The sequence below is a fragment of the Caretta caretta genome, chromosome 11 (assembly GCF_965140235.1).
Source record: "Caretta caretta isolate rCarCar2 chromosome 11, rCarCar1.hap1, whole genome shotgun sequence".
Lineage (NCBI taxonomy): Eukaryota > Metazoa > Chordata > Testudines > Cheloniidae > Caretta > Caretta caretta.
Genome location: NC_134216.1, coordinates 40,553,783 through 40,573,247, shown reverse-complemented (window position 1 = coordinate 40,573,247; position 19,465 = coordinate 40,553,783). Strand labels below are relative to the sequence as shown.

At 38.9% G+C, this 19,465-nt stretch overlaps 1 protein-coding gene across 5 annotated transcripts in view; it reads left to right on the top strand.

Moving 5' to 3' along the window:
- SLC25A12 (solute carrier family 25 member 12) overlaps positions 1-19,465 on the top strand; it is a 68,289-nt gene that overhangs the window by 22,896 nt on the left and 25,928 nt on the right. For all 5 annotated transcript variants that reach the window (XM_048868549.2, XM_048868551.2, XM_048868552.2 and 2 more), the window contains 5 exons: positions 4,440-4,579; positions 7,360-7,506; positions 9,860-9,998; positions 11,325-11,418; positions 12,023-12,107. In XM_048868549.2, coding sequence (XP_048724506.2) covers positions 4,440-4,579; positions 7,360-7,506; positions 9,860-9,998; positions 11,325-11,418; positions 12,023-12,107 — 605 coding nt within the window. The remainder of the gene's footprint in view (positions 1-4,439; positions 4,580-7,359; positions 7,507-9,859; positions 9,999-11,324; positions 11,419-12,022; positions 12,108-19,465) is intronic.

The window sequence follows — 19,465 nt, the reverse complement described above, 5'->3', positions numbered from 1 at the left end:
TATTTCCATTCATTTTAGTTCCTTTTTATTCACCCCATGCATCATCCTCTTCCCACTCTCCCACCTCAGCACTAGCAGGCGTACTGCTGCACTTGTTACACTTGGGGTATGGCTATACAGTAGATGGGAGGGTGCTTCCCAGAACGGGTAGATAGACGCGTGCTAGCTGCTCCTGAGTGATTATACTAAAAATAACAGTGTGGCCACAGGCAGCAATGGCAGCAGCTGGGGTGGCTTGCTCATGCTGCTGAAGCCGTACAGCTATTTTTAGCATGGTAGTGCATGGCTGTCTACCTGAACTGGGAAGCCGCCTCCCAGTTGCTGTGTAGATATACCATTGGATTCCTTCCTCTGTTATTCCCTAACACACCACTTGCGCAACATCCCCAGGGAGCTTTTCAGACAGTCTTCTGTTTTTTATGTTATTTGCAAATAACAGCAGGTTTTTGTTTTGATTTTTGTTTTGTATCCTGAAGGTGGAAGTGAATGAAATTAGCTTTTTGCAGAAATAGCAAAAGATCATAGCAACACTTTAGAAGTGCATTGCTTACATTAGTGTTTAGACTTTTAGTGATGGGGACCATAAAAGAACCTGGATACACAGATAAAATCTCACTTAACCCCCCTGCCCCAACATTGACGTGCTTATGCTCATATAGCTTATCTGTGGAATGGATTTTGCCTGTAACTTTAGTGTGACCTTTTGCTTCATGAGAGATGATAGGGAGTTACAAACTCTGCTATGCAGGCTGGCAGAGTGTAGAACTTCTATGAAATCTCAACTGTGGTTTTTGCATGGGCTGTATTGGAGGCCTCACAAACTATAAGCATTGCCTATCTAAAGTGATGAACTTGTACTTACAGTGAGCCTAAAGTTTCAGGCTCAGTTACAAGCTTTAATACTCCCAGATCTTAAATTTTGGGAGAGTTTAGAAAGAGAAGAGAGAATTCAGAACCCAGGGTTCCCAGCCAGGATCACTTAAAAGGCTACTTTGATTCTGTGCACTATCCAATGTATCCAGAAAAGTTGAGACAAAGTTGATAACCCCATCTCATGGACATCTTACAGAATGACTCCCTTCTCCTTGTTCCAAGGAAATGTCTTCAATTTTTGATGAAATGTAATTCATTTTAAGTGTTTTTCAATTTAAAGTACAAGCATTTTGTGTAAGACATCTTATAGTAGCTATCACCCAAGGGCCAGAAAAAATGAGTACTTGTGACACCTTAGAGACTAACAAATTTATTTGAGCATAAGCTTTTGTGAGCTACAGCTCACTTCATCGGATGCAGCTGTAGCTCACGAAAGCTTATGCTCAAATAAATTTGTTAGTCTCTAAGGTGCCACAAGTACTCATTTTTTTTTGCGGATACAGACTAACACGGCTGCTACTCTGAAACCTGTCATTATCCAAGGGCCAAGATGTCCAACTGCTAGTTTTGCCTCTGTGCTTACCCTCGTGTTAAATTGTTGGTGAGGGCTGCTGCCTTTCCTTTTTTTAATGTATGAGCAATAGCATAGTCTGAGTCCTGAAGTTTACATTCTGCCGAAAACATTTGAAATGCCAAAAATCTGCAGGCTGATCCTAAATTGGTGCTGCAACATAGAATTTCCATTGTGTGCATTTCCAGTGGCCTTAGCCATAACTAGAATGTGCTAACTTCCATTCTATCCTAAATTGCTGTACAATTCAGCTTGTTTAGCCCTCTGCTCAGTGGAAAGCCAAGATTAAAAGATAAGGGCTGTTGGAGATTGTCATGATGTAGGTGCAATGTTAGAGCTACATGGAGCAATTTACATTATTCCTGGTTGCAGCTGATATTCATATTTGTTCACAGTTTAAAAAAAATACAGTACAGTATATAAAAGTAAAACAAATATATAAATAGAATACTTTCAGCACTATAGCTCAGATCAAAAGGATTGAGTAGCACTGTTACGATTCTGCGGTAACATAGTCTCTTCCCCCCTTGTGGGTGGGTGGGTTAGGGGGATGATGATTGAGCTCATTTGCACCTGTGTTCTGTTTGGGTTCTTATGCCATGCTCCTCATCTTTGTATCTGCATGCCTGGAACTCAGATTGGTATTTAGCCTCTTCCCTTGAAATTGAATGTTGTCTGAAAAGGATCTTCTTTTGGAGAAAATTTACTGCGCCTCACAGGTGCTGACTTTGGCCCTATCTTCAAAATATTTGAAGGTGATTGGACAAAATCTGGTGTGCAAAGCCTTCAAAGAAATGCTGTTCAGATACAGCTATAATTTGCTTTAAATGGTCAGGTGGAAAATTTCTGTGGCAGTCATGTAAACATTTTGTCTAAGCACTTGCCTTTAATTTGGAGGTAGTGCACTGGAATGCTGGAGCTATGGATTTGTATGTGACTTTAGGATTATAACTCCTGGGGCTAATGGTAGATTGGATGCATCACAGGGCTGTGCTCTGGCCATGTCATTTGTGTGGCAGCCCACATCCAAGCTGCATCATGGAGCTACATTGATATCTGCCTTGGAGGAGAGTATCTGTCCAGCAAAAGGTAATTCTACCACAGAAAGATTAGCAAAGACTGGGAAGAGACTTCAGTAAATAAGCAGCATGGATTGATGGGGACGATGAAAAACTTCTATCAGATTGTAATAAAATGGTGTTTTTTACAATTTTTTTTTTAAGTTTAGCAAATTGCTATCTGATCTCTTTCTTATTTGAATGGTTCTATCAGATATGAACTACTTGCAGTTTATCTTGATAATTTGCTGACATCTGTCTCGGGAAATAAAAGGAGTACACGTACCTTAACATTAGCCGATTTTATCAATTTCTGTTGTTATAAATACTCTGTCAGCTTGAACGTAGAAATATAAGTTCCTGCACCTGCTGTGATAGAACAGAGTAAAGAGAAAAATTAGAGCATGGGACAGTGTGACAAATATGCTGGTGGACATCACTTCATTCACAGTCACCAGAGTATGACCATACTTTTGAAACCTCCCTTGCAACTATAATGTGAGGCAAATGATATAACCAAAAACCCAATCTTGTACATTAGTGAATTGATCTGGAACTCTGACCCCTTCCATAGAGTTCCATTCGTCCCTCTTTCTTTCCTTCTCACAATGATTTCTCATACACTGAACCAATAAAGCCTCTACAATCATGGAGTAGCATTGATTCATGTAAAGAAGGCAGCTATAGAACTGAAAAGCATATACTTTAAAACATGAACAAACCAACTGATCACTTAATGTAAAGAAGGGAACAGATTTCCATCAAAGAAAGAGTCTGTGATGGAAAAATGGACGGAAGATATTGCAGTCCACATCTGTGAATTTCCACTTAGAAACAGAGTAGATAACTGCTCATAGGGTAAGAGTCCTCTAGTACTATTGATAAATGTAAACTCAAACAATGTTAAATATGCTAGCTAAGTTGTTAACAGAAAAGAGTCCTGTCTTAAAGAAAATATTTTAGCATTTCTCTTTTAACTTAAGCTCTGTGGTGGGCTTTTAAATTAGTTTAGTTTCACAAGGAAATTTAGAATTGATTTAAAATTTTTGAGCTGAATTTAGAAAATTATGTGCTGGTCTAGTTTGCATGTGTCCAATTTGTGTGAACAAATGTCCAGTTGTGTCCCATTGGCCATTTGCATACACATACCAGACTTGTATGCACATAATATCCCATCTAATTTTTCTGTATCGGGCTTTGTATATGCTATAGGTTGATTGGTTGTACAGTACACACAATATAATTCCATACCCTAAAATGTGTTTTTTTCCCTCTCTACTTCATTTAAAAGGTGACATCTTTAATTTCACTTACCTTAAAACATTTTAATAACTGAGACTACCAATCATGTTTTATAGGGTTTGATTTCTGTGTCAGGGCCATATTTTATGACACTATCAGAAGCTTTTAATAAGGTGCTTTCTGCTGAGCTAATGATATGCTTTAGGTGGCATTTCTTATGCCTATCTTCAATAGACATATTCAGGCTAGTGTGAATGTAATAATCAAGTTTCAATCAAACCATACTTAGTATGACAAATATTGCATTAGACAGTGATGCAGGTATTCATGTTTTTGATAAAAGGCTTAATTTGACTCCTTGCAGAAATGGGGAATTACTATTGATTTCTGTATCAGAGTACAAAATAGCAACTATTTATAGTGCTACAAGAGAAATTGCTTCTTAATTAAAATTAAATATGAAATTATTAATTCCATGGCTTTACATAGTAATGTACAATTTTGGGTATTAAATTCTGTAGTAAATGTGTTCTTACACGTGGCTCTGAATATATAACTTAGAAATTATTCTAAAGTGACCAGACTACAACACTTTCTAAATGGCCTTATAAAACTTCTTATTTTCTACCAGGAACATTTAGGCAGGGGTGAATTATTTTATCCTACAACTCATTTGCTTTTTTTCCCCTCCCAAGAAAATGTCAAAGAAATTTTTGGACAGACCATTATTCATCATCAAATCCCTTTTAATTGGGATTGTGAGTTTATTCGACTGCATTTTGGACATAACAGGAAGAAGAACCTTACCTACTCGGAGTTTACACAGTTTCTGCAGGTCAGTTATTTATTTTTCTTTCTGTGCATAATTGGCCGTCAGCTCTGTCATTTGTGCTGTATTAATGCCATTATAAATTAGTTTTATTACATGGTGGTGAGAAATTTGTTGTCCAGATAGACTAATCAGAACAGAGCTAAACTATCACTGTACCATACAGATTATATAATAGGATCACATACAGTGCATTAGACTTTGGTCCACCACCCTGTTGGAGGGCAGGATTAATTTTGTTTCTAAAACATCCCCTCATTGATGAGTGTGGGTGTCTGGTCCTGCTCCCGTTGGAGTTCAGTGGCAAAACTGATTTCAATGGGAAAAGGATTGGGACCTGAATATCTCCACTGGCTGTTACTCCATAGCTTCCCTTGATACTTTGTTGTATTGATTAATTTTTCATTTAGCTTCATAAAGTTTTTCCTATTACATTTCCCCATAATATACACTACTGCACCTCAGAAGTTTAAGACCCTTGTGCCAAACTTGCAGTAAGCCAGAAGTCTTCCTTTCAAAGGTTTGCTGAAGAATCCTGTGGGGAGAGGACTTTAAAAGTATTCACTCCCAGAACCATATTTCACATTAGAGGGGAAAAAGGAGTTGTCAGCTAAGAGAAAAGGAAAGAAGGAGAATGTGGACAGCTGTGCATTGTAATTAAGGGGAAAAGATTTTGCAAATTTATGTAGGTAATTGAATTCTATATAATTTGAAATGATCAACTCATATTATATTTTTGTTGTGGTTTCTGGCTTTTAGGCCTAAAGAAAATTAAAATTCCATAATTGACGTAATTCCTCGGCTGGCCTGTGAAATTAAATTGCTTTGTTTTTGGAAATAATTGCAGGAAAGTACAGGGTGTTGAATTAGATTGGTTATATGGCTTGTAATGATAGTTTAGGATATAGATACTGAGGGCATTCTACAAAATAAAGAGTTTGGTTAGATAGGTTCTAAAGTCCATGGTGTGTATGGAAGAAATGCAGTAAAATTGTGGGAGGTATGCAGAAGATAGTGGTACAAGGAATTGTGGGAATGGCAGTGGAGTGTCATCTAAACTCAAGCCCAGATACCTCTGCTGCGCCCACACTGTACAGTAGGTGGTAAGGGAGTGGTGGGTCACAGCTCAGTATACCCTTACACAAACATGTGAGCTGGGGTTCAGTACATCCCTAGATGTGGCTTTAGGGCTTTGAATGTGGATGATAAGGGTTTTGGGCAACAATACACTGTTCACATATCCTGAGTGGCAATTTTTGTTGAGATAACCCAGAGCAGTATCCTGGGCAGCCCCAAGGAAGCTCTCTTCTGGGATACAGCAGGGTTCTGTCCAGTGCTTAATTTGTAATGAAAGGTGTCGTGGCTTAAGCAATTTTTTTACATTCATAACTGATGCAGCAATCCCAGAGGTGCCAGGGCTATGAACTGCCAAGCCTAGAAGTGCCAGGGCTCAGCTCTGGCAAGCCCATGCAAATTATCAGACCTGCTACTGCATTCAGCTGGCTTAGTCTGTGTTGTGCTGAGATCAGAGTCTGGATGAGGGCAAGCTGGTTGCAGCTCAATCTAGACAAGACTGAGGTAGTACTGGTAGGTTGGGGAAACTAACCAGAATATTTAGTTCAGTGGGTATCAGCTGGAAAATTTTGCATGCCTTTTGTTACTCTGGTTAATAACCTGGGAATATTTTGGATTCCCAGCTGCTTCTAGACCTCTAGGAATAATGGGAGTTGAGTGTGTGCTTTATTATTATGCATGGCTAGAAGGATGCAGTTTTTTTTATATGGGTCTCACTAGAGTGATCCATGCTTTTGTCACTTTGGGATTAGATTGCTGCAGTGTGCTTTATATGAGGCTACTCTTTTTAAATTCATTTGTAAACATTAGATGGTATAAAATGCAGTGACCCACTTGTAAAGAGATGTTTCTCTCAGGGAGCATGCTAAACTTGTATTCTGGAATCTTCACAGGCCTCCAGTTTATTTTCAGGACAATTCAAGGTGATAATTTTAACCTATAAAACCCTAATTGTGTTCAGTCCTGAATACCTGAGAGATCAGCACTCTCCTCATGGAAGAGGTCTCAAGAGGTGATCTAGTCCAGTCCCCTGAACTCATGGCAGGACTAAGTATTATCTAGACCATCCCTGACAAGCGTTTGTCTAACCTGCTCTTAAAAATCTCCAATTATGGAGATTCCACAACCCTCCTACGAAATTTATTCCAGTGCTTAACTGTCCTGATAGTTTGGAAGTTTTTCTTAATTTCCAACCTAAACTGACCTTGCTGCAATTTAAGCCCATTGCTTTTTGTCCTATCTTGAGAGGTTAAGAAGAACAATTTTTCTCTCTCCTCCTTGTAACAACCTTTTATGTACTGCATAACACATCATTGGAGGAGCATTGGCTAACAGCTCCCTGGTTTAACATTGAGCAGGCTGCAGGCAGGGCATTGGGTTCGAAATGTGAACAGTCCTTTGTGCTTCAATTCACCAAAGCCCAGATTTGATGACATTTCAAACTCTAATTGTTCTCCTTTGATTTTCTTGTGACAGCAAAGATGAATGGGTGGGAGTGGTGGGAAGACTTTTTGGCTTCCATTTTGGATTGGAGTTTTTTGGGATGAATCAGTTTGTTGAGCGCTTTTACTTAAACTACTGTTGTATTTTTATATAGAGTATAACATTTGCATGCACACTCTTAGGCAGGTGGATGAAGACAGTGGGAGTTCCATGCACACTGGGTGTATGGACTCATATTCTTAATGTGATATTTCTAATTCGTATTTCAGGAGCTACAGTCAGAACATGCAAGACAAGCCTTTGCACTGAAAGACAAAAACAAAACTGGTATGATTACTGGACTGGACTTTAGTGACATCATGGCTACCATTCGTTCGCATATGCTAAGTCCGTTTGTGGAAGAAAATCTAGTTTCAGTAAGTGTAAAGAAAATAATGTCTTAAATATAAGTGCTATTCAAGTGAGAGTTTGTAATTTAATTGATATATATCTAAAATTCTTAACACACGCCTTATCTTCCTCTTCATTAGCAATACTGACAATGCAGTACCATTCATTGCTCACATAGGGTTTTTATGCAATATAGTGTTTTTATAGAAGTAATACTGATTAGGGCCGTCGATTAATCACAATTAACTCACGTGATTAACTAAAAATATATTAATTGCGATTAATCACAGTTTTGATCACACTGTTAAACAATAGAATACCAATTGAAATTTATTAAATATTTTGGATGTTTTTCTACATTTTCATATTCGTATTCTGTGTTGTAATTGAAATCAAGTGTATATTATTTTTATTAAAAATATTTGCATTGTAAACATGATAAACAAAAGAAATAGTATTTTTCAATTCACCTCATAAAACTAGTGCAGTGCAATCTTTGTTGTGAAAGTGCAACTTTCCCATGTAGATTTTTTCGTTGTTACATAACTGCACTCAAAAACAAAACAATGCAAACTTCAGAGCCTAGAAGTCCACTCAGTCCTACTTCTTGTTCAGCCAATCACTAAGACAAACAAGTTTGTTTACATTTATAGGAGATAATGCTGTCCTCTTCTTATTTACAGTGTCACCAGAATACCAAATAAATGGTATTCTATTATTGTTTTAACAGTACGATTAATCACAATTAATTTTTTAATTGCGCGATTAATCATGGTTAATTATTTTTAATTGCTTGACAGCCCTCATAATGATGATAAAGTACAAGTTATTCTGCATTACTGAAAGCAAGATTGTTTGTCATGAATAGCTGAGTATTTTCCTTTTTGTAAGAGTCAGTGAGGTGAGTCACCATAGGTGCACGTTCTTATGGCTTGGCATTTCATAGTAGTGTCTTCTCATTAGATGCCTTCTGTGCAGTGGTCTGCTGTTCTCATGACTTGGCCCTCCAGCCAGGGACCTCTGTATGGTCCCACCTCTTTTGGGGTAAACATAATCCCGTATGGCTGTCGCCCAGTGACTTTATGTTGGGTTTTCATCCCAGCTACAGGCTTAAGTCCTTTCCAGCCCTTATATCCAGGGGCCTCCCCACTACTTTTGTTAGTAGGGGAACCCAGGTGCTCCCTGAACTCCAGGTTTCAGCCCAGGGACCTTGTAATAAACAGCTACGGTCTGCCTATTTGTATCCACTGCTTCCTACTGTGGCCTGCTTCTAGGCCTTTCCACCAGCTCCTTCCTGGGTGCACTCCTTCACAGATCCCAAAAGGAAAAAATCCATAGCTCTGGGTACAGACAACATATATGAGTCCCTTGCCAGGCCTACATACCCCTAGGGAGGCTCAGGTCTAACTGTGTCTTGTTATTTTTTGGCTCTGGCCAGGCCTTTTTTTCAGTCAGTTCTGGGGTAGGCCCTGGTCCTAATCAGGCCTTCCTTCAAGAGGCCTTCTTCTCTTCCCAGTCAGCCCCTGCACGGAATGTTTCCCCTTTTAAGTTCCTCCAGGCTTGGCACTTCTTGCAAGTGAAGCAGGATGGGGCTAATTGCGCCCACAGGTTCTCATTAACCACTTCCCACCTTGTATGGGGTTTGTATACTCTGTCACAGTAAATAAAAAATTTGAGCTGAAATTTGCAATGTAAACAGTATTATAACTAGTGACATGAAATGTGGTCCAGATCCTGCAAATTCGTACTCATGTGAGTAGTCGTATTTACTGTAATAGGACTATTCATGTGAGTCAGAATTTGCCCATCTTTTGGCTCACTGCTCTTTATAGACAAGTCCCCAGTCCAGCAAACAAATTAAGCATGTGATTAATCTTAAATACATGAGAAGTCCCATTGAAGTCAATGGGGACTATTTATACACTTAAGTATTTTGCTGGATGGGGGAAGGTGTCTTAGTTTGGAAAGTAAGGATTTGTGTTAATTTCAACTTCTAAGGTTAATTGTTAACACTGTTAACTATTGCTATAAATTATCTAAAATAAAACATACGCAAATTTCACTGTTGGAAAAATCTAGAACAACGCATTCTACAAAAAAGTTTAACAGTAATTCTACAGTTGTTTCCTGATTATTTTTATTGCATCAAAAACCATAGTACCCTTTCTATGTAATAATGACCCCCTCACTGGTATCACTAAAAAAACAGGATATAACTACTACGATGGAAATATATCTTAATCTTTTCTTGCATGTCCAGATGGATGTTAATTTACAGTAAAGCTCTCTTGGGTTGTCAATGGGTTTAAGGCTATCAGCTGAATCCTAACCACATATCAGGATCTGTGTTTTATCTTTTTTTTTATTTATGTTTTTAAGGTAGCAGGCGGAACTATTTCACATCAGGTCAGCTTCTCCTATTTCAATGCTTTTAATGCCCTGCTGAATAACATGGAACTCGTTAGAAAGATATACAGTATTATAGCAGCTACAAGGAAAGATATTGAGGTCACAAAAGGTAAAATAAATTTACTATATTTTATTAATTTTCAGATCTATAAAGTGTGTCTTTTTTATACTGTATATGGATTAAGACTAGTAAATCTAGTAATATGGAGGTTTAGCACAGCTATGCAAATATTTCAAGTTTGATTCTGAATGTGCTTCTCCTGCTCAACTCCAGACTTCACAGGCCAGCAGGGGGTTCTAGCTGGCTCTTTAAGGAGAAGAGTTGTCAGGGTTCTGACAAGAGCCTTGACTGGTTCTGATATCCTGGGGATACCACTGCAATGTGGACCTTCTTATGGTAGTGATAAGTGTTTACATAGAGCGTAGAAAAGTCTGGGGAATATGGCAACTATGGCAGAATGGGTATGCTTTAACAATAACAAAAATACTTAATCAGAAACTCTGTGTCCTGTTGGCTGTTCCTGTGTGCTACTGTAGCTCTTTCCACACAATTTTAGCGGAGTTTGTAACCGTTTAATGGCATGGTGTGCGCTAAATATAATTTGTTTCCACACATACAATAAGGCTAATACTGTTAGCAAGCGTGCAAGTTAACTGTGATTCAACTTTGCCACTGGCCTGGATTGATTGGCTTTCTGTAACCATTTCATAACATAGCTATTTCCCATCTGTGGATGGGACCCACTAACTATATCTTCTGGGTTGGCCCCACCCCTTTTCCTTCCAGTTCTTATGAAGTTAGACATCTAAGAGTGCAATACCCCATGTGTGCTGCTCTATGTTCATAAGCTCTGGGCACCGTCTGTCTTTGGATGGTAGGATGGGACACCTGTCCAGATTCTCCAGTTTGTACTGATACATCACTACCTAACTATTTTGGTAAATGTGAATGCACAAACGTGGCTCACATGATTATCTTGTGAAAAACTTGTTTTATAGATACTACTAAACCATGTTTTCTGTAACTGATCAGAGGAGTGTCATGGATGTGTTACAAATTGTATTTGTAGTGTGGATAGGCACTTATCCAAACCTGGGAACAATGAGAGCTAGGGGAGGAAGGAACAGTGAAATGATTGTGCTAGTTTTAATGCTGATTGGTTCATCCATAAATTATACCATTGTCTGCTTTTACAGTAGAGCCCCAAATACTGGATCTGATCTATGGACTTTGCTGATAGGAGAATTGCTATAGATTTCAATGGGGACTACTTGCATAAGTAAGAGTTGCAAGATCAGATTTACTCTGTGATTGAAGCTGCTGTTCTGAAATAGATGTGGTACTAATTCTGGCTCATTTCATTCTATTTAAAGTGAAAATGTGATAAATGATTCAGGATCATTTACCTTATTTTCCCCTTCCTCTTAAATCCAGAGGAGTTTTCCCAGGCTGCAATCAAATTTGGACAAGTGACACCGCTGGAAATCGATATTCTCTATCAACTTTCAGACTTATACAATGCTACAGGGTAATTTATAACTATCATAATCATTCATATTAGTCTTTCCACCCTATTTATATTTACTTTAAAATAGATTTGTTTTACGTATATATTCATATATTACGTATATATGGATTATTTGATGACTGCTGACTGTGCTGGGGGGTGAGTGGTGTATAAGTATATGTATAGTGCAGTCATCAGATAATCAGTATATGGTGTAAAATAACAAAATACACTCCCTGCTTCAAAAAACTTGTAATACACAGATTGCTGGTGTAAACTTGAAGTGTGAGAGGTGTCTTGACTAGATTGCAGCATGTGAGTTATTATGGGGTACGTGGTGGCTGCTCCATTTACAGAGTGCAGACCCTATATTACCAGTATGCAAGGGCCCAAACCTGGGTAATGCTGAGTTCCCTTTATTCCCACTGAGGACAATGAGAGCAGAAATGCTTATAACTCCCAAGATTGGATCCTGCAACAGTACTTAGTAAAGTACTTAGGAATACCTGAAATATAACAAATAATATATAAAGCCATAATCTAGTCTGTTGAGGAAAAGGTGCTTGCTGAGATTTGTTTATGATTTTGGCTAACAATGATTTATTTTCCTTGGGCTTGTCTGAAGGCGTTTAACTTTGTCAGATATTGAGAGAATAACACCACTGGCTGAAGGTGCCTTGCCTTACAACTTGGCAGAACTCCAGCGGCAGGTAGGTAGGAGTGATATCATGTGTACAGTCAATTGTGAAAATGCTAAACTGAAGGAAACATTTAGAAGTTGGCAATTTATAAAACTTCTGAATATTTGCTTATGAAAATTAGATCTATTTGCCTTAAAAAGACTTCTACAAAACTCAAATCTGTGCTTATAGTTTAAAAAGAAAAGAAAAGAAAATCTGTTCCCAGATTTTACAGATTTTCTTTTCTCTCTTGAATATAAAGAAAACATGTTGGATCCCTCTGACATTAGTGATGTTTTTGTTGTCTAGGCACTAGATTTTAAGGGAAGTTCTTATTACATTTTTTTATAATTGGACTGAAATTGTAAGAATGTTTTAAAACATTACTTCCTGAAACAAATCATTCATTGAGTAAATGCTTATAGATTTTAATCAAAATATGAGATATTTTTTGTACTAGAGAAGAAACTTATGAAACCGTTAAACCCTCTGATGAACTGTCTGTACACTTGGATTTCCCACTATTGTTAATAAACCAATTAAAAACATATCCACTAACTCCTGAAAATATCTGGAATTTTCTGTTAAAATCCATCCTTAAATAAATACTAGTTTGGAAGTACACTTTGAGTTTTATTTCTGTTTTAGTACACTTCCATATTGAGCTCCATAATAAAGCTCTATCTTTATGTTGTGCATATACTTGTGTATACAGCATGTAAGGCTGATAAATGTGTTCTCCTTTGAGAGATTAGTTGGAGTAATCATCTTCCATGGTGATTGACTTGGATGGTTTGTTTAGAATGCTCACTGAATCTTGCTAATGTTATTTGATACTCATTAGCTCTTGTGATTTACATAGCAACAGGAGAATCCTGTTTGTGTGGGGCTGATGAAAAATGTAGAATTGGAGGATGGAAAATACAGCTTCAGAATGTTAACTCTTTACTTCACCTGAGCGGGGCTGGCTCTAGGTTTTTTGCCGCCCCTACCCAAGCCAAAAAAAAGAAAAAAGGGTGGCGGAATGCTGCCCCTGGAATTGGGCCGCCCCAAGCATGTGCTTGCTTTGCTGGTGCCTAGAGCTGGTCCTGCACCTGAGATCTTCCTTCATAGATTTGTGTGGTTTCGTTTCATGGAAGTTTTATATACTTTAGATTTAGGTGTTTTTACAAGTCAGGGCTCTGTATCCTGTGTGGCATGTTACACTCTCTTTGTTGTACTGCTACCTCTTCTAGTATGAGTAAATATATGAAAAGTCAGTAATTGTGTCCTGCCAAGGTGGGGGTGCCATTGCTGTAATGGGAAATAAATGTACAGTCTTACTCAAAGTTCCTTCCTCTGCATCGGTCTTGACCACCGGGACTGGCTGGACTGCTGTGGAGTCACAAACAGATCCTGGCTCGTAGCATAGTTGGAGCACCCCCCGCACCACCACCATGACTCGCATGTCTCCTGTCCTCCTCCTCCTCCCTGTTCCTGCCAAGGGCCGGTGACTTAGACTTCTCTGAGGTATCCATGGAGGTGTGCAGGATGGTGGTGAGGTGTCTGCTAAGTATGGCATGCAACTCTTTGTAAAAGCAGCAAGTCTGTGGCTCGGCACTCAATCAACTGTTGGTCTTCCTGCCTTCTGGTATGTCTGCCGCAGGTTCTTCACTTTCACGGAGCACAGCCACTGATCCATGTCATACCTATTTTCCCACATCCCCTCGTAGATGTCCACATTACTACGGCAGATCCTTAGCTGTGCCTGCACAGCCTCTTCTCCCCATAAGGTAGATCCAATATCTCCTGTTGACTCTGGGCTGGAGCGCATCTGACGTACATAGCCGGCATGGTCAGCTGGACAGTTATGCACAACAGTGGAGAGTTGCTAGGTGTGCTTGCCAAGGTGGACTACCAGGAAAAGGCATTTAAATTCACAGGGTTTTAAAGGGAACAGGTCTTCTGGTCTCCGTGACCCCTGGGCAGTGGAGTTCACAACTGTGATTGGAGCGGTCAGTGTCAGTCATTGTGGGACATCTGCTAGAGGACTGTTCGGGTCAACATAGATAACGCAGTGTCTACATTTGTGTTGTCTCAACCTGAGTTAATCAACTATGACTCAACACTGCTCAGGTCTTACTATGTCGGCGTAATGGAGTACTTACATCCGTGTGAGACAAATTTAAGTGTAGACACATGCTTAACTAGGTCAACACAAGGCAGCATACTATACCAGGCCTCAGCTACTTTGTGCTGCTAGTACAGTTGCTCTCTGCATCTCCAGTGTTTTTGCAGTGACTGCTGTCACTCGAGCTAGGCTAACTTTGCAGTGAAGACAAGCCCTGAAACACGGTTAGGCAGCAAATTCAGAAAGAAGGACATGTATGTGGCAGATTAAATGATTACATAATCATGCTGCCCTGACTGTGATTGTTTACATTGAATACTAACTGTGCTCTGAGCTGAAAAATCAAAGAAAAAATGCAGTACTTGAGCCTAAATGGTTTTATTTATACTTTTAGTCTATAAAGTATAGATAGAAAGTCTATTTCTTTCTAGAAATATGGAGCTGTACCTTTAAAAGTAAGTCTTTCAAGAAGGTACAGCTAAATCCAGTGTTTCCCTGAACTCTTGCCTTCTGACCAAAGGATGTCTCCATATCCTTTTTCCTTGTTACGTAAAACAGAGATAAATTCTTCAGCTTCTTTATGTGCACAGACACCCATGCTCTGTATTTCTGGCTTAAGTGCTCAGTGGATTACCATCGTTTCCCTTTTCTAGGTCCCCACTTTCTGAAAATCAGAGTGATTTAGCTACTATCTATCTGATTAAGTGAGCTGTAGCTCACGAAAGCTTACGCTCAAATTAATTTTTTAGTCTCTAAGGTGCCACAAGTCCTCCTTTTCTTTTTGCAGATACGGACTAACACGGCTGCTACTCTGAAACCTATCTATCCTTTAGTTGACCTTTGGAATTTTTAGAGTGCCTGTCACCACAGTGTTGACACTGACAAAGATGGAACCCTAATTCTCCATCATTGTGCAGTGGTGTACCTCCACTCGTGATGGGAAGGGTGGAGTATGTACTAAGTAGAGATAATTAATATGGTGGTTAAAAACACCTGAGCCTTGTCTACCATATGGCTTACACCATTGTTACCATGTTTGGAACTGTGAATCAGAGCACCCTGTTTTTGCCATCCTATATAAAAGACCCAAGAACTGGTGCAGAAAGTGAGAACTGAGAAAGATATATTACTAGTTTCTTTAAGCAGCCAGGATGGATTTGTCAAATGCATACAATGCTGTATAGCTTTCTGCCAGATGAAAAAAAGATGATCCCAGAAATGTGTCCCAGTGACACTGCATTAATGAGTGAGCAGAGATTTCTTCTCCAGATGCACAGTATGTTGTGAGTGTCTACCTAGTCTAGTGGCCATGTGGGTTACCATCTCCAAAAATACAAAGACTTCCCTGAAATCTCTAGAGCTTTAAGAGTAATCAAGGACTTTATAAAGCCCCTTGCTGGAACTCCTCAGCTCAGTTGGTTTAAAGTATGTGTATTGGAAACAGATTTCTTTGAATCTACAAGAAAGACCACAGAAGTCCAAGCCTTGGATCAGTCCCTGAGGAAATGTTCAACCTATTCAGCTGCTGTGGTTGAGAGATTGTCCCATGGAGGGTATGGTCTTGAGCAGAGTGATTTATGATGAAATTCTGTGCACAACCTGTGGCTCATCATATACATTTTGGTCACCTTCTCTGACATGGATTTGACAGTTGAGCAGAATCAGTTTCTGGAGTGTTCTTCCCTGTTACCACTTTGTTTAAATCCTTATGGGTAAATACGTACCTGAGCTGATGAAATAGGAGTCTACAAAAGTTACGTACAGGTAATGCTTTATTTTGTAGACTTTTGTGGCAATCCATTCCATCTTTCTTTCCCTGCAGAAATCTGTTTCTGTTCATCTGGACTGATAAAAAGGACTTTGAGAGATACTGTACTGTCAAAAACATGCATTGCATTTTATGGTGTCATATTTGGTTTTCATTAATGCCTTCAGACAGAATGCGTAGCTTTTCCTTAGTCAGAATTATTTTTGTAGCTCACCTATGTGGTAAAAGGAATGGGGGGGGGGGAAGTTTTGCTCAGCTGGACCTGTTTTCTTTCCTTTCTTGATGTAGCATCATCATCTTCCATTCAGAATGCTGTTGCAAAGATTATTTTCTTAACCTGTCACTTTGATTGTTATCCCTGTCTTTGCAGCCCTCCACTGCCTCCCCCTTCACTAGTGCATCAAACATAAGCTGTTTGTATTCACTGTTAAGATCTTGAATCTCACCTCTGATCAGCCCATGATGCCAGCCTCCATTGTCCACTTACTGATTTTGCAGATAAGCACTTTTGTGCTTTCTCCGATGCTGCCCCTCATGCTTGGGAGGGACTCCCCATAAATATCTTGAAAGCTGTCTCATTGTCCACTTTCAGAACCCTCCTGAAAACTCTCCTTTGTCATAATGTCTAAATACACTTGACAATGGTTAGGCTGCTGCTGTGCTGAGATCACTGCTTATTGTGCTGACCAGTAATGTCTCACTGTTTCCTTGTGAGTCTGTCTGTCTATAGCCCTCTGTTATCTCTTGTCTTATACTTAGATTATGCAGTCTTGTTGTAGTCTCTCTCACCAACAGAAGTCGAACCAATAAAAGATATTACCTCACCCACCTTATCTCTCTTATACTTAGATTGTAAACTCTTTGGGGCAGGGACCGTCTTTTTGGTTCTGTGTTTAAACAGTGCCTAGCACAATGGTGTCCTGGTCCATGACTCGTGTTCCTAGGCACTATGGTAATAATAATAAGCACAGAATGTATTTTCCTTCCACCTTCCCACTTTTGGAATAAGACATTATTCATCCTGCCTATTCTGCTCTGTTTTTAAAAATGCAGATTAGAAGGAATAGTCAATTTTCTTTCTGTTCCTGAATCAGCGAGGGCGGGGGCTGAACTTTGATCTCTGTTGGACTCTATTATCTTATTGAATTCTATGATTTATACTGGGGAGGATATGTTATCAAATCCTAGAGAAGGATAAGAAATTCTATGAGGTCTAAGAAGTATCTACCTTGCAGGGGAGCTATGCTTGGGAAGAAAAATAGAGATGTTTCTACGGTGACTCTAAATGACTCCTAAATTCTGGGGTTTTTTAGAAAAAATTAACGAAATGTAATGTAGAAAAATTAATGTAAATATCTCTTCAGTAAATTTAGCATGAATGAAACTTAGGACTTGTCTACACTACTCCATAGTGCAGACTACGAGGTTTTGAGTTGTGCTTAAACTGCCCTGTGTCAATATTGCTGGCAAGAACGAAAAGGTACCAAGTTGTTGTGCAAATCTTTGTGCTCTGCAGTTCACACCCCTGTAGTCAGCACTACAGCTCAGTGTAGACATAGCTTGTCAGACATGTTTGCTGATTATTTGATTAATGTAAGAGTGTGTCTATAGTGCAAAAAAAGGTGTCTTCTGAACTAGGGTATAGCAATGAAGACATGGCAACTTGGCTTTTAACTCAAGTTACCCGCTCAAGTTCAACTCCATGCTCCCCATAGGCTTTAGCTTGAGTTAAAAGCTGAGTTGCTGTGTCTTCACTGCTATTTTAACCCAAGTTAGCTAACCCATGTTAAAAATGCTCCTTTTTTTTCGGTGTTGACATATCTTAAGACTTTTTTAAACCTAGCAGTTGAATATCAGTATACAGTGGTTAGATGGGTATGACAGCTTCAGTAATTTTCTGTTTATAAATATGCATGATCTGAAAGCTATAGCATTAATTATACTTATTTACATTTGAACACAAGTGAACTACAAACTATAGTGAACACTCATTTAATAGGATGAAAGTGACTTTTGTTTCACAAGGAATTTGAGTATTAACATCCGAATTTAAGTCTGAGTATAATATATTGGTTTTGATAAGACTCTGATGCTTACAAGGAAGAGACTAGCTTTAAAAGATTAAAGAGAAGCAAGTGTGCTGAAGACAGAAGAAAACTGTGCAGGGATAAAAGAACTAGTCCTTTTTCAAGTCTTTTAGGAGTTCATTGCTTTTATCTATTTTTATCTACATAAATCGAGACACCATTTTACTTTGGGATTTATTTAGTGTTGCTTTTTTCAGTATGAATTTTTTTCTGATTCATGGGGAAATTCTTCAGATTTATCTTTCTTTTCCATTGTACCCATTGGGAAAATATATTTCTGATCTTAACTAAAGGTTTTTCTTCTGATGTAATCTTATGGGGGTTTTTTTATCTATGTGCACAATTGATAAATATCTGAATATTCTCCATTCTTCTCTGTTAGGCTGTATTCCAGTGAGTTATTCTGGACGAAATATCTTGGGGAAGGAAATCTTGATGGCCGTGTATATTGTGGAAGGCCTTTGTAAAAGTTTCATTATATTTTAAAAGAAGTGAGCTCATCTTAATCTCATAGTTGCCAATCCTATATAGTACCATGTACTTCATGAGCAGCATGAAGCCCTACAAATTTCAGTGGAGCAGTTCAGCAGCATGCTACACATTGCGGGATCAAGGACCTACTGAGACCATTCAGTGGATGGCTGCCAAGATTTTAGTAGAAGCTAACAAAGATCAGTGACGTAAAATGTTGTGAGATAAAACTGCACCTTCCCTCTGTTTGGCCTGATCAGAGCCCAGCAATGAGAAGGGTTGCTGCTTGGAACTGTATGCATGATGGAACTTTTAAATGTCTCATTGAAATACACACAGTAATATCCTCCAAAAACAAATGAATAAATAAATACATCTGCCCAATCAAAGTGAAAAAGAATAGTGGACCCCAAAATTATATAATCTTTGCAATTTTTGCTGTATTCTCCACACTTATTTAATAAAATCAAGGAAAGCAAAATGTACAATATATTATAACTTCAAGTTTGTACCTGTGCAATGGAATATCAGTACCAATCGGGCTGCTTAAATGAATTTGCTGCAGTGCTTGCTGCATGGCAATGGCTATTTCGCTCCCCAGTGCTGCAGCAAGCTCAGCACAACTCTTTTAAGGAACCTTAGCGATAGATCCTTTAAAATATACTCCTGTGGATATAGGAACTGTGTTTTCAGTAAAATGCCATATATCTTCTAATGCATATTCATGTGTTCATGTGTGGTCTAAGAGCAAAACCTTTCCGTAACGCCCTGGGGCCTCTGCAAGATCTAAATATACTGTCAGGAGTGTTGGGGTCATCTGCCATAGTGCAAATGGCTTTAAAAATGTCGGGGGAATGGAGCAAGGAGATTTACTTAAACACCTTTTGATATTTTCCCTCCTTGCTTGTACAACCACAGCATAAGCAAGAGGGGACTTTGATGACTAATTTTG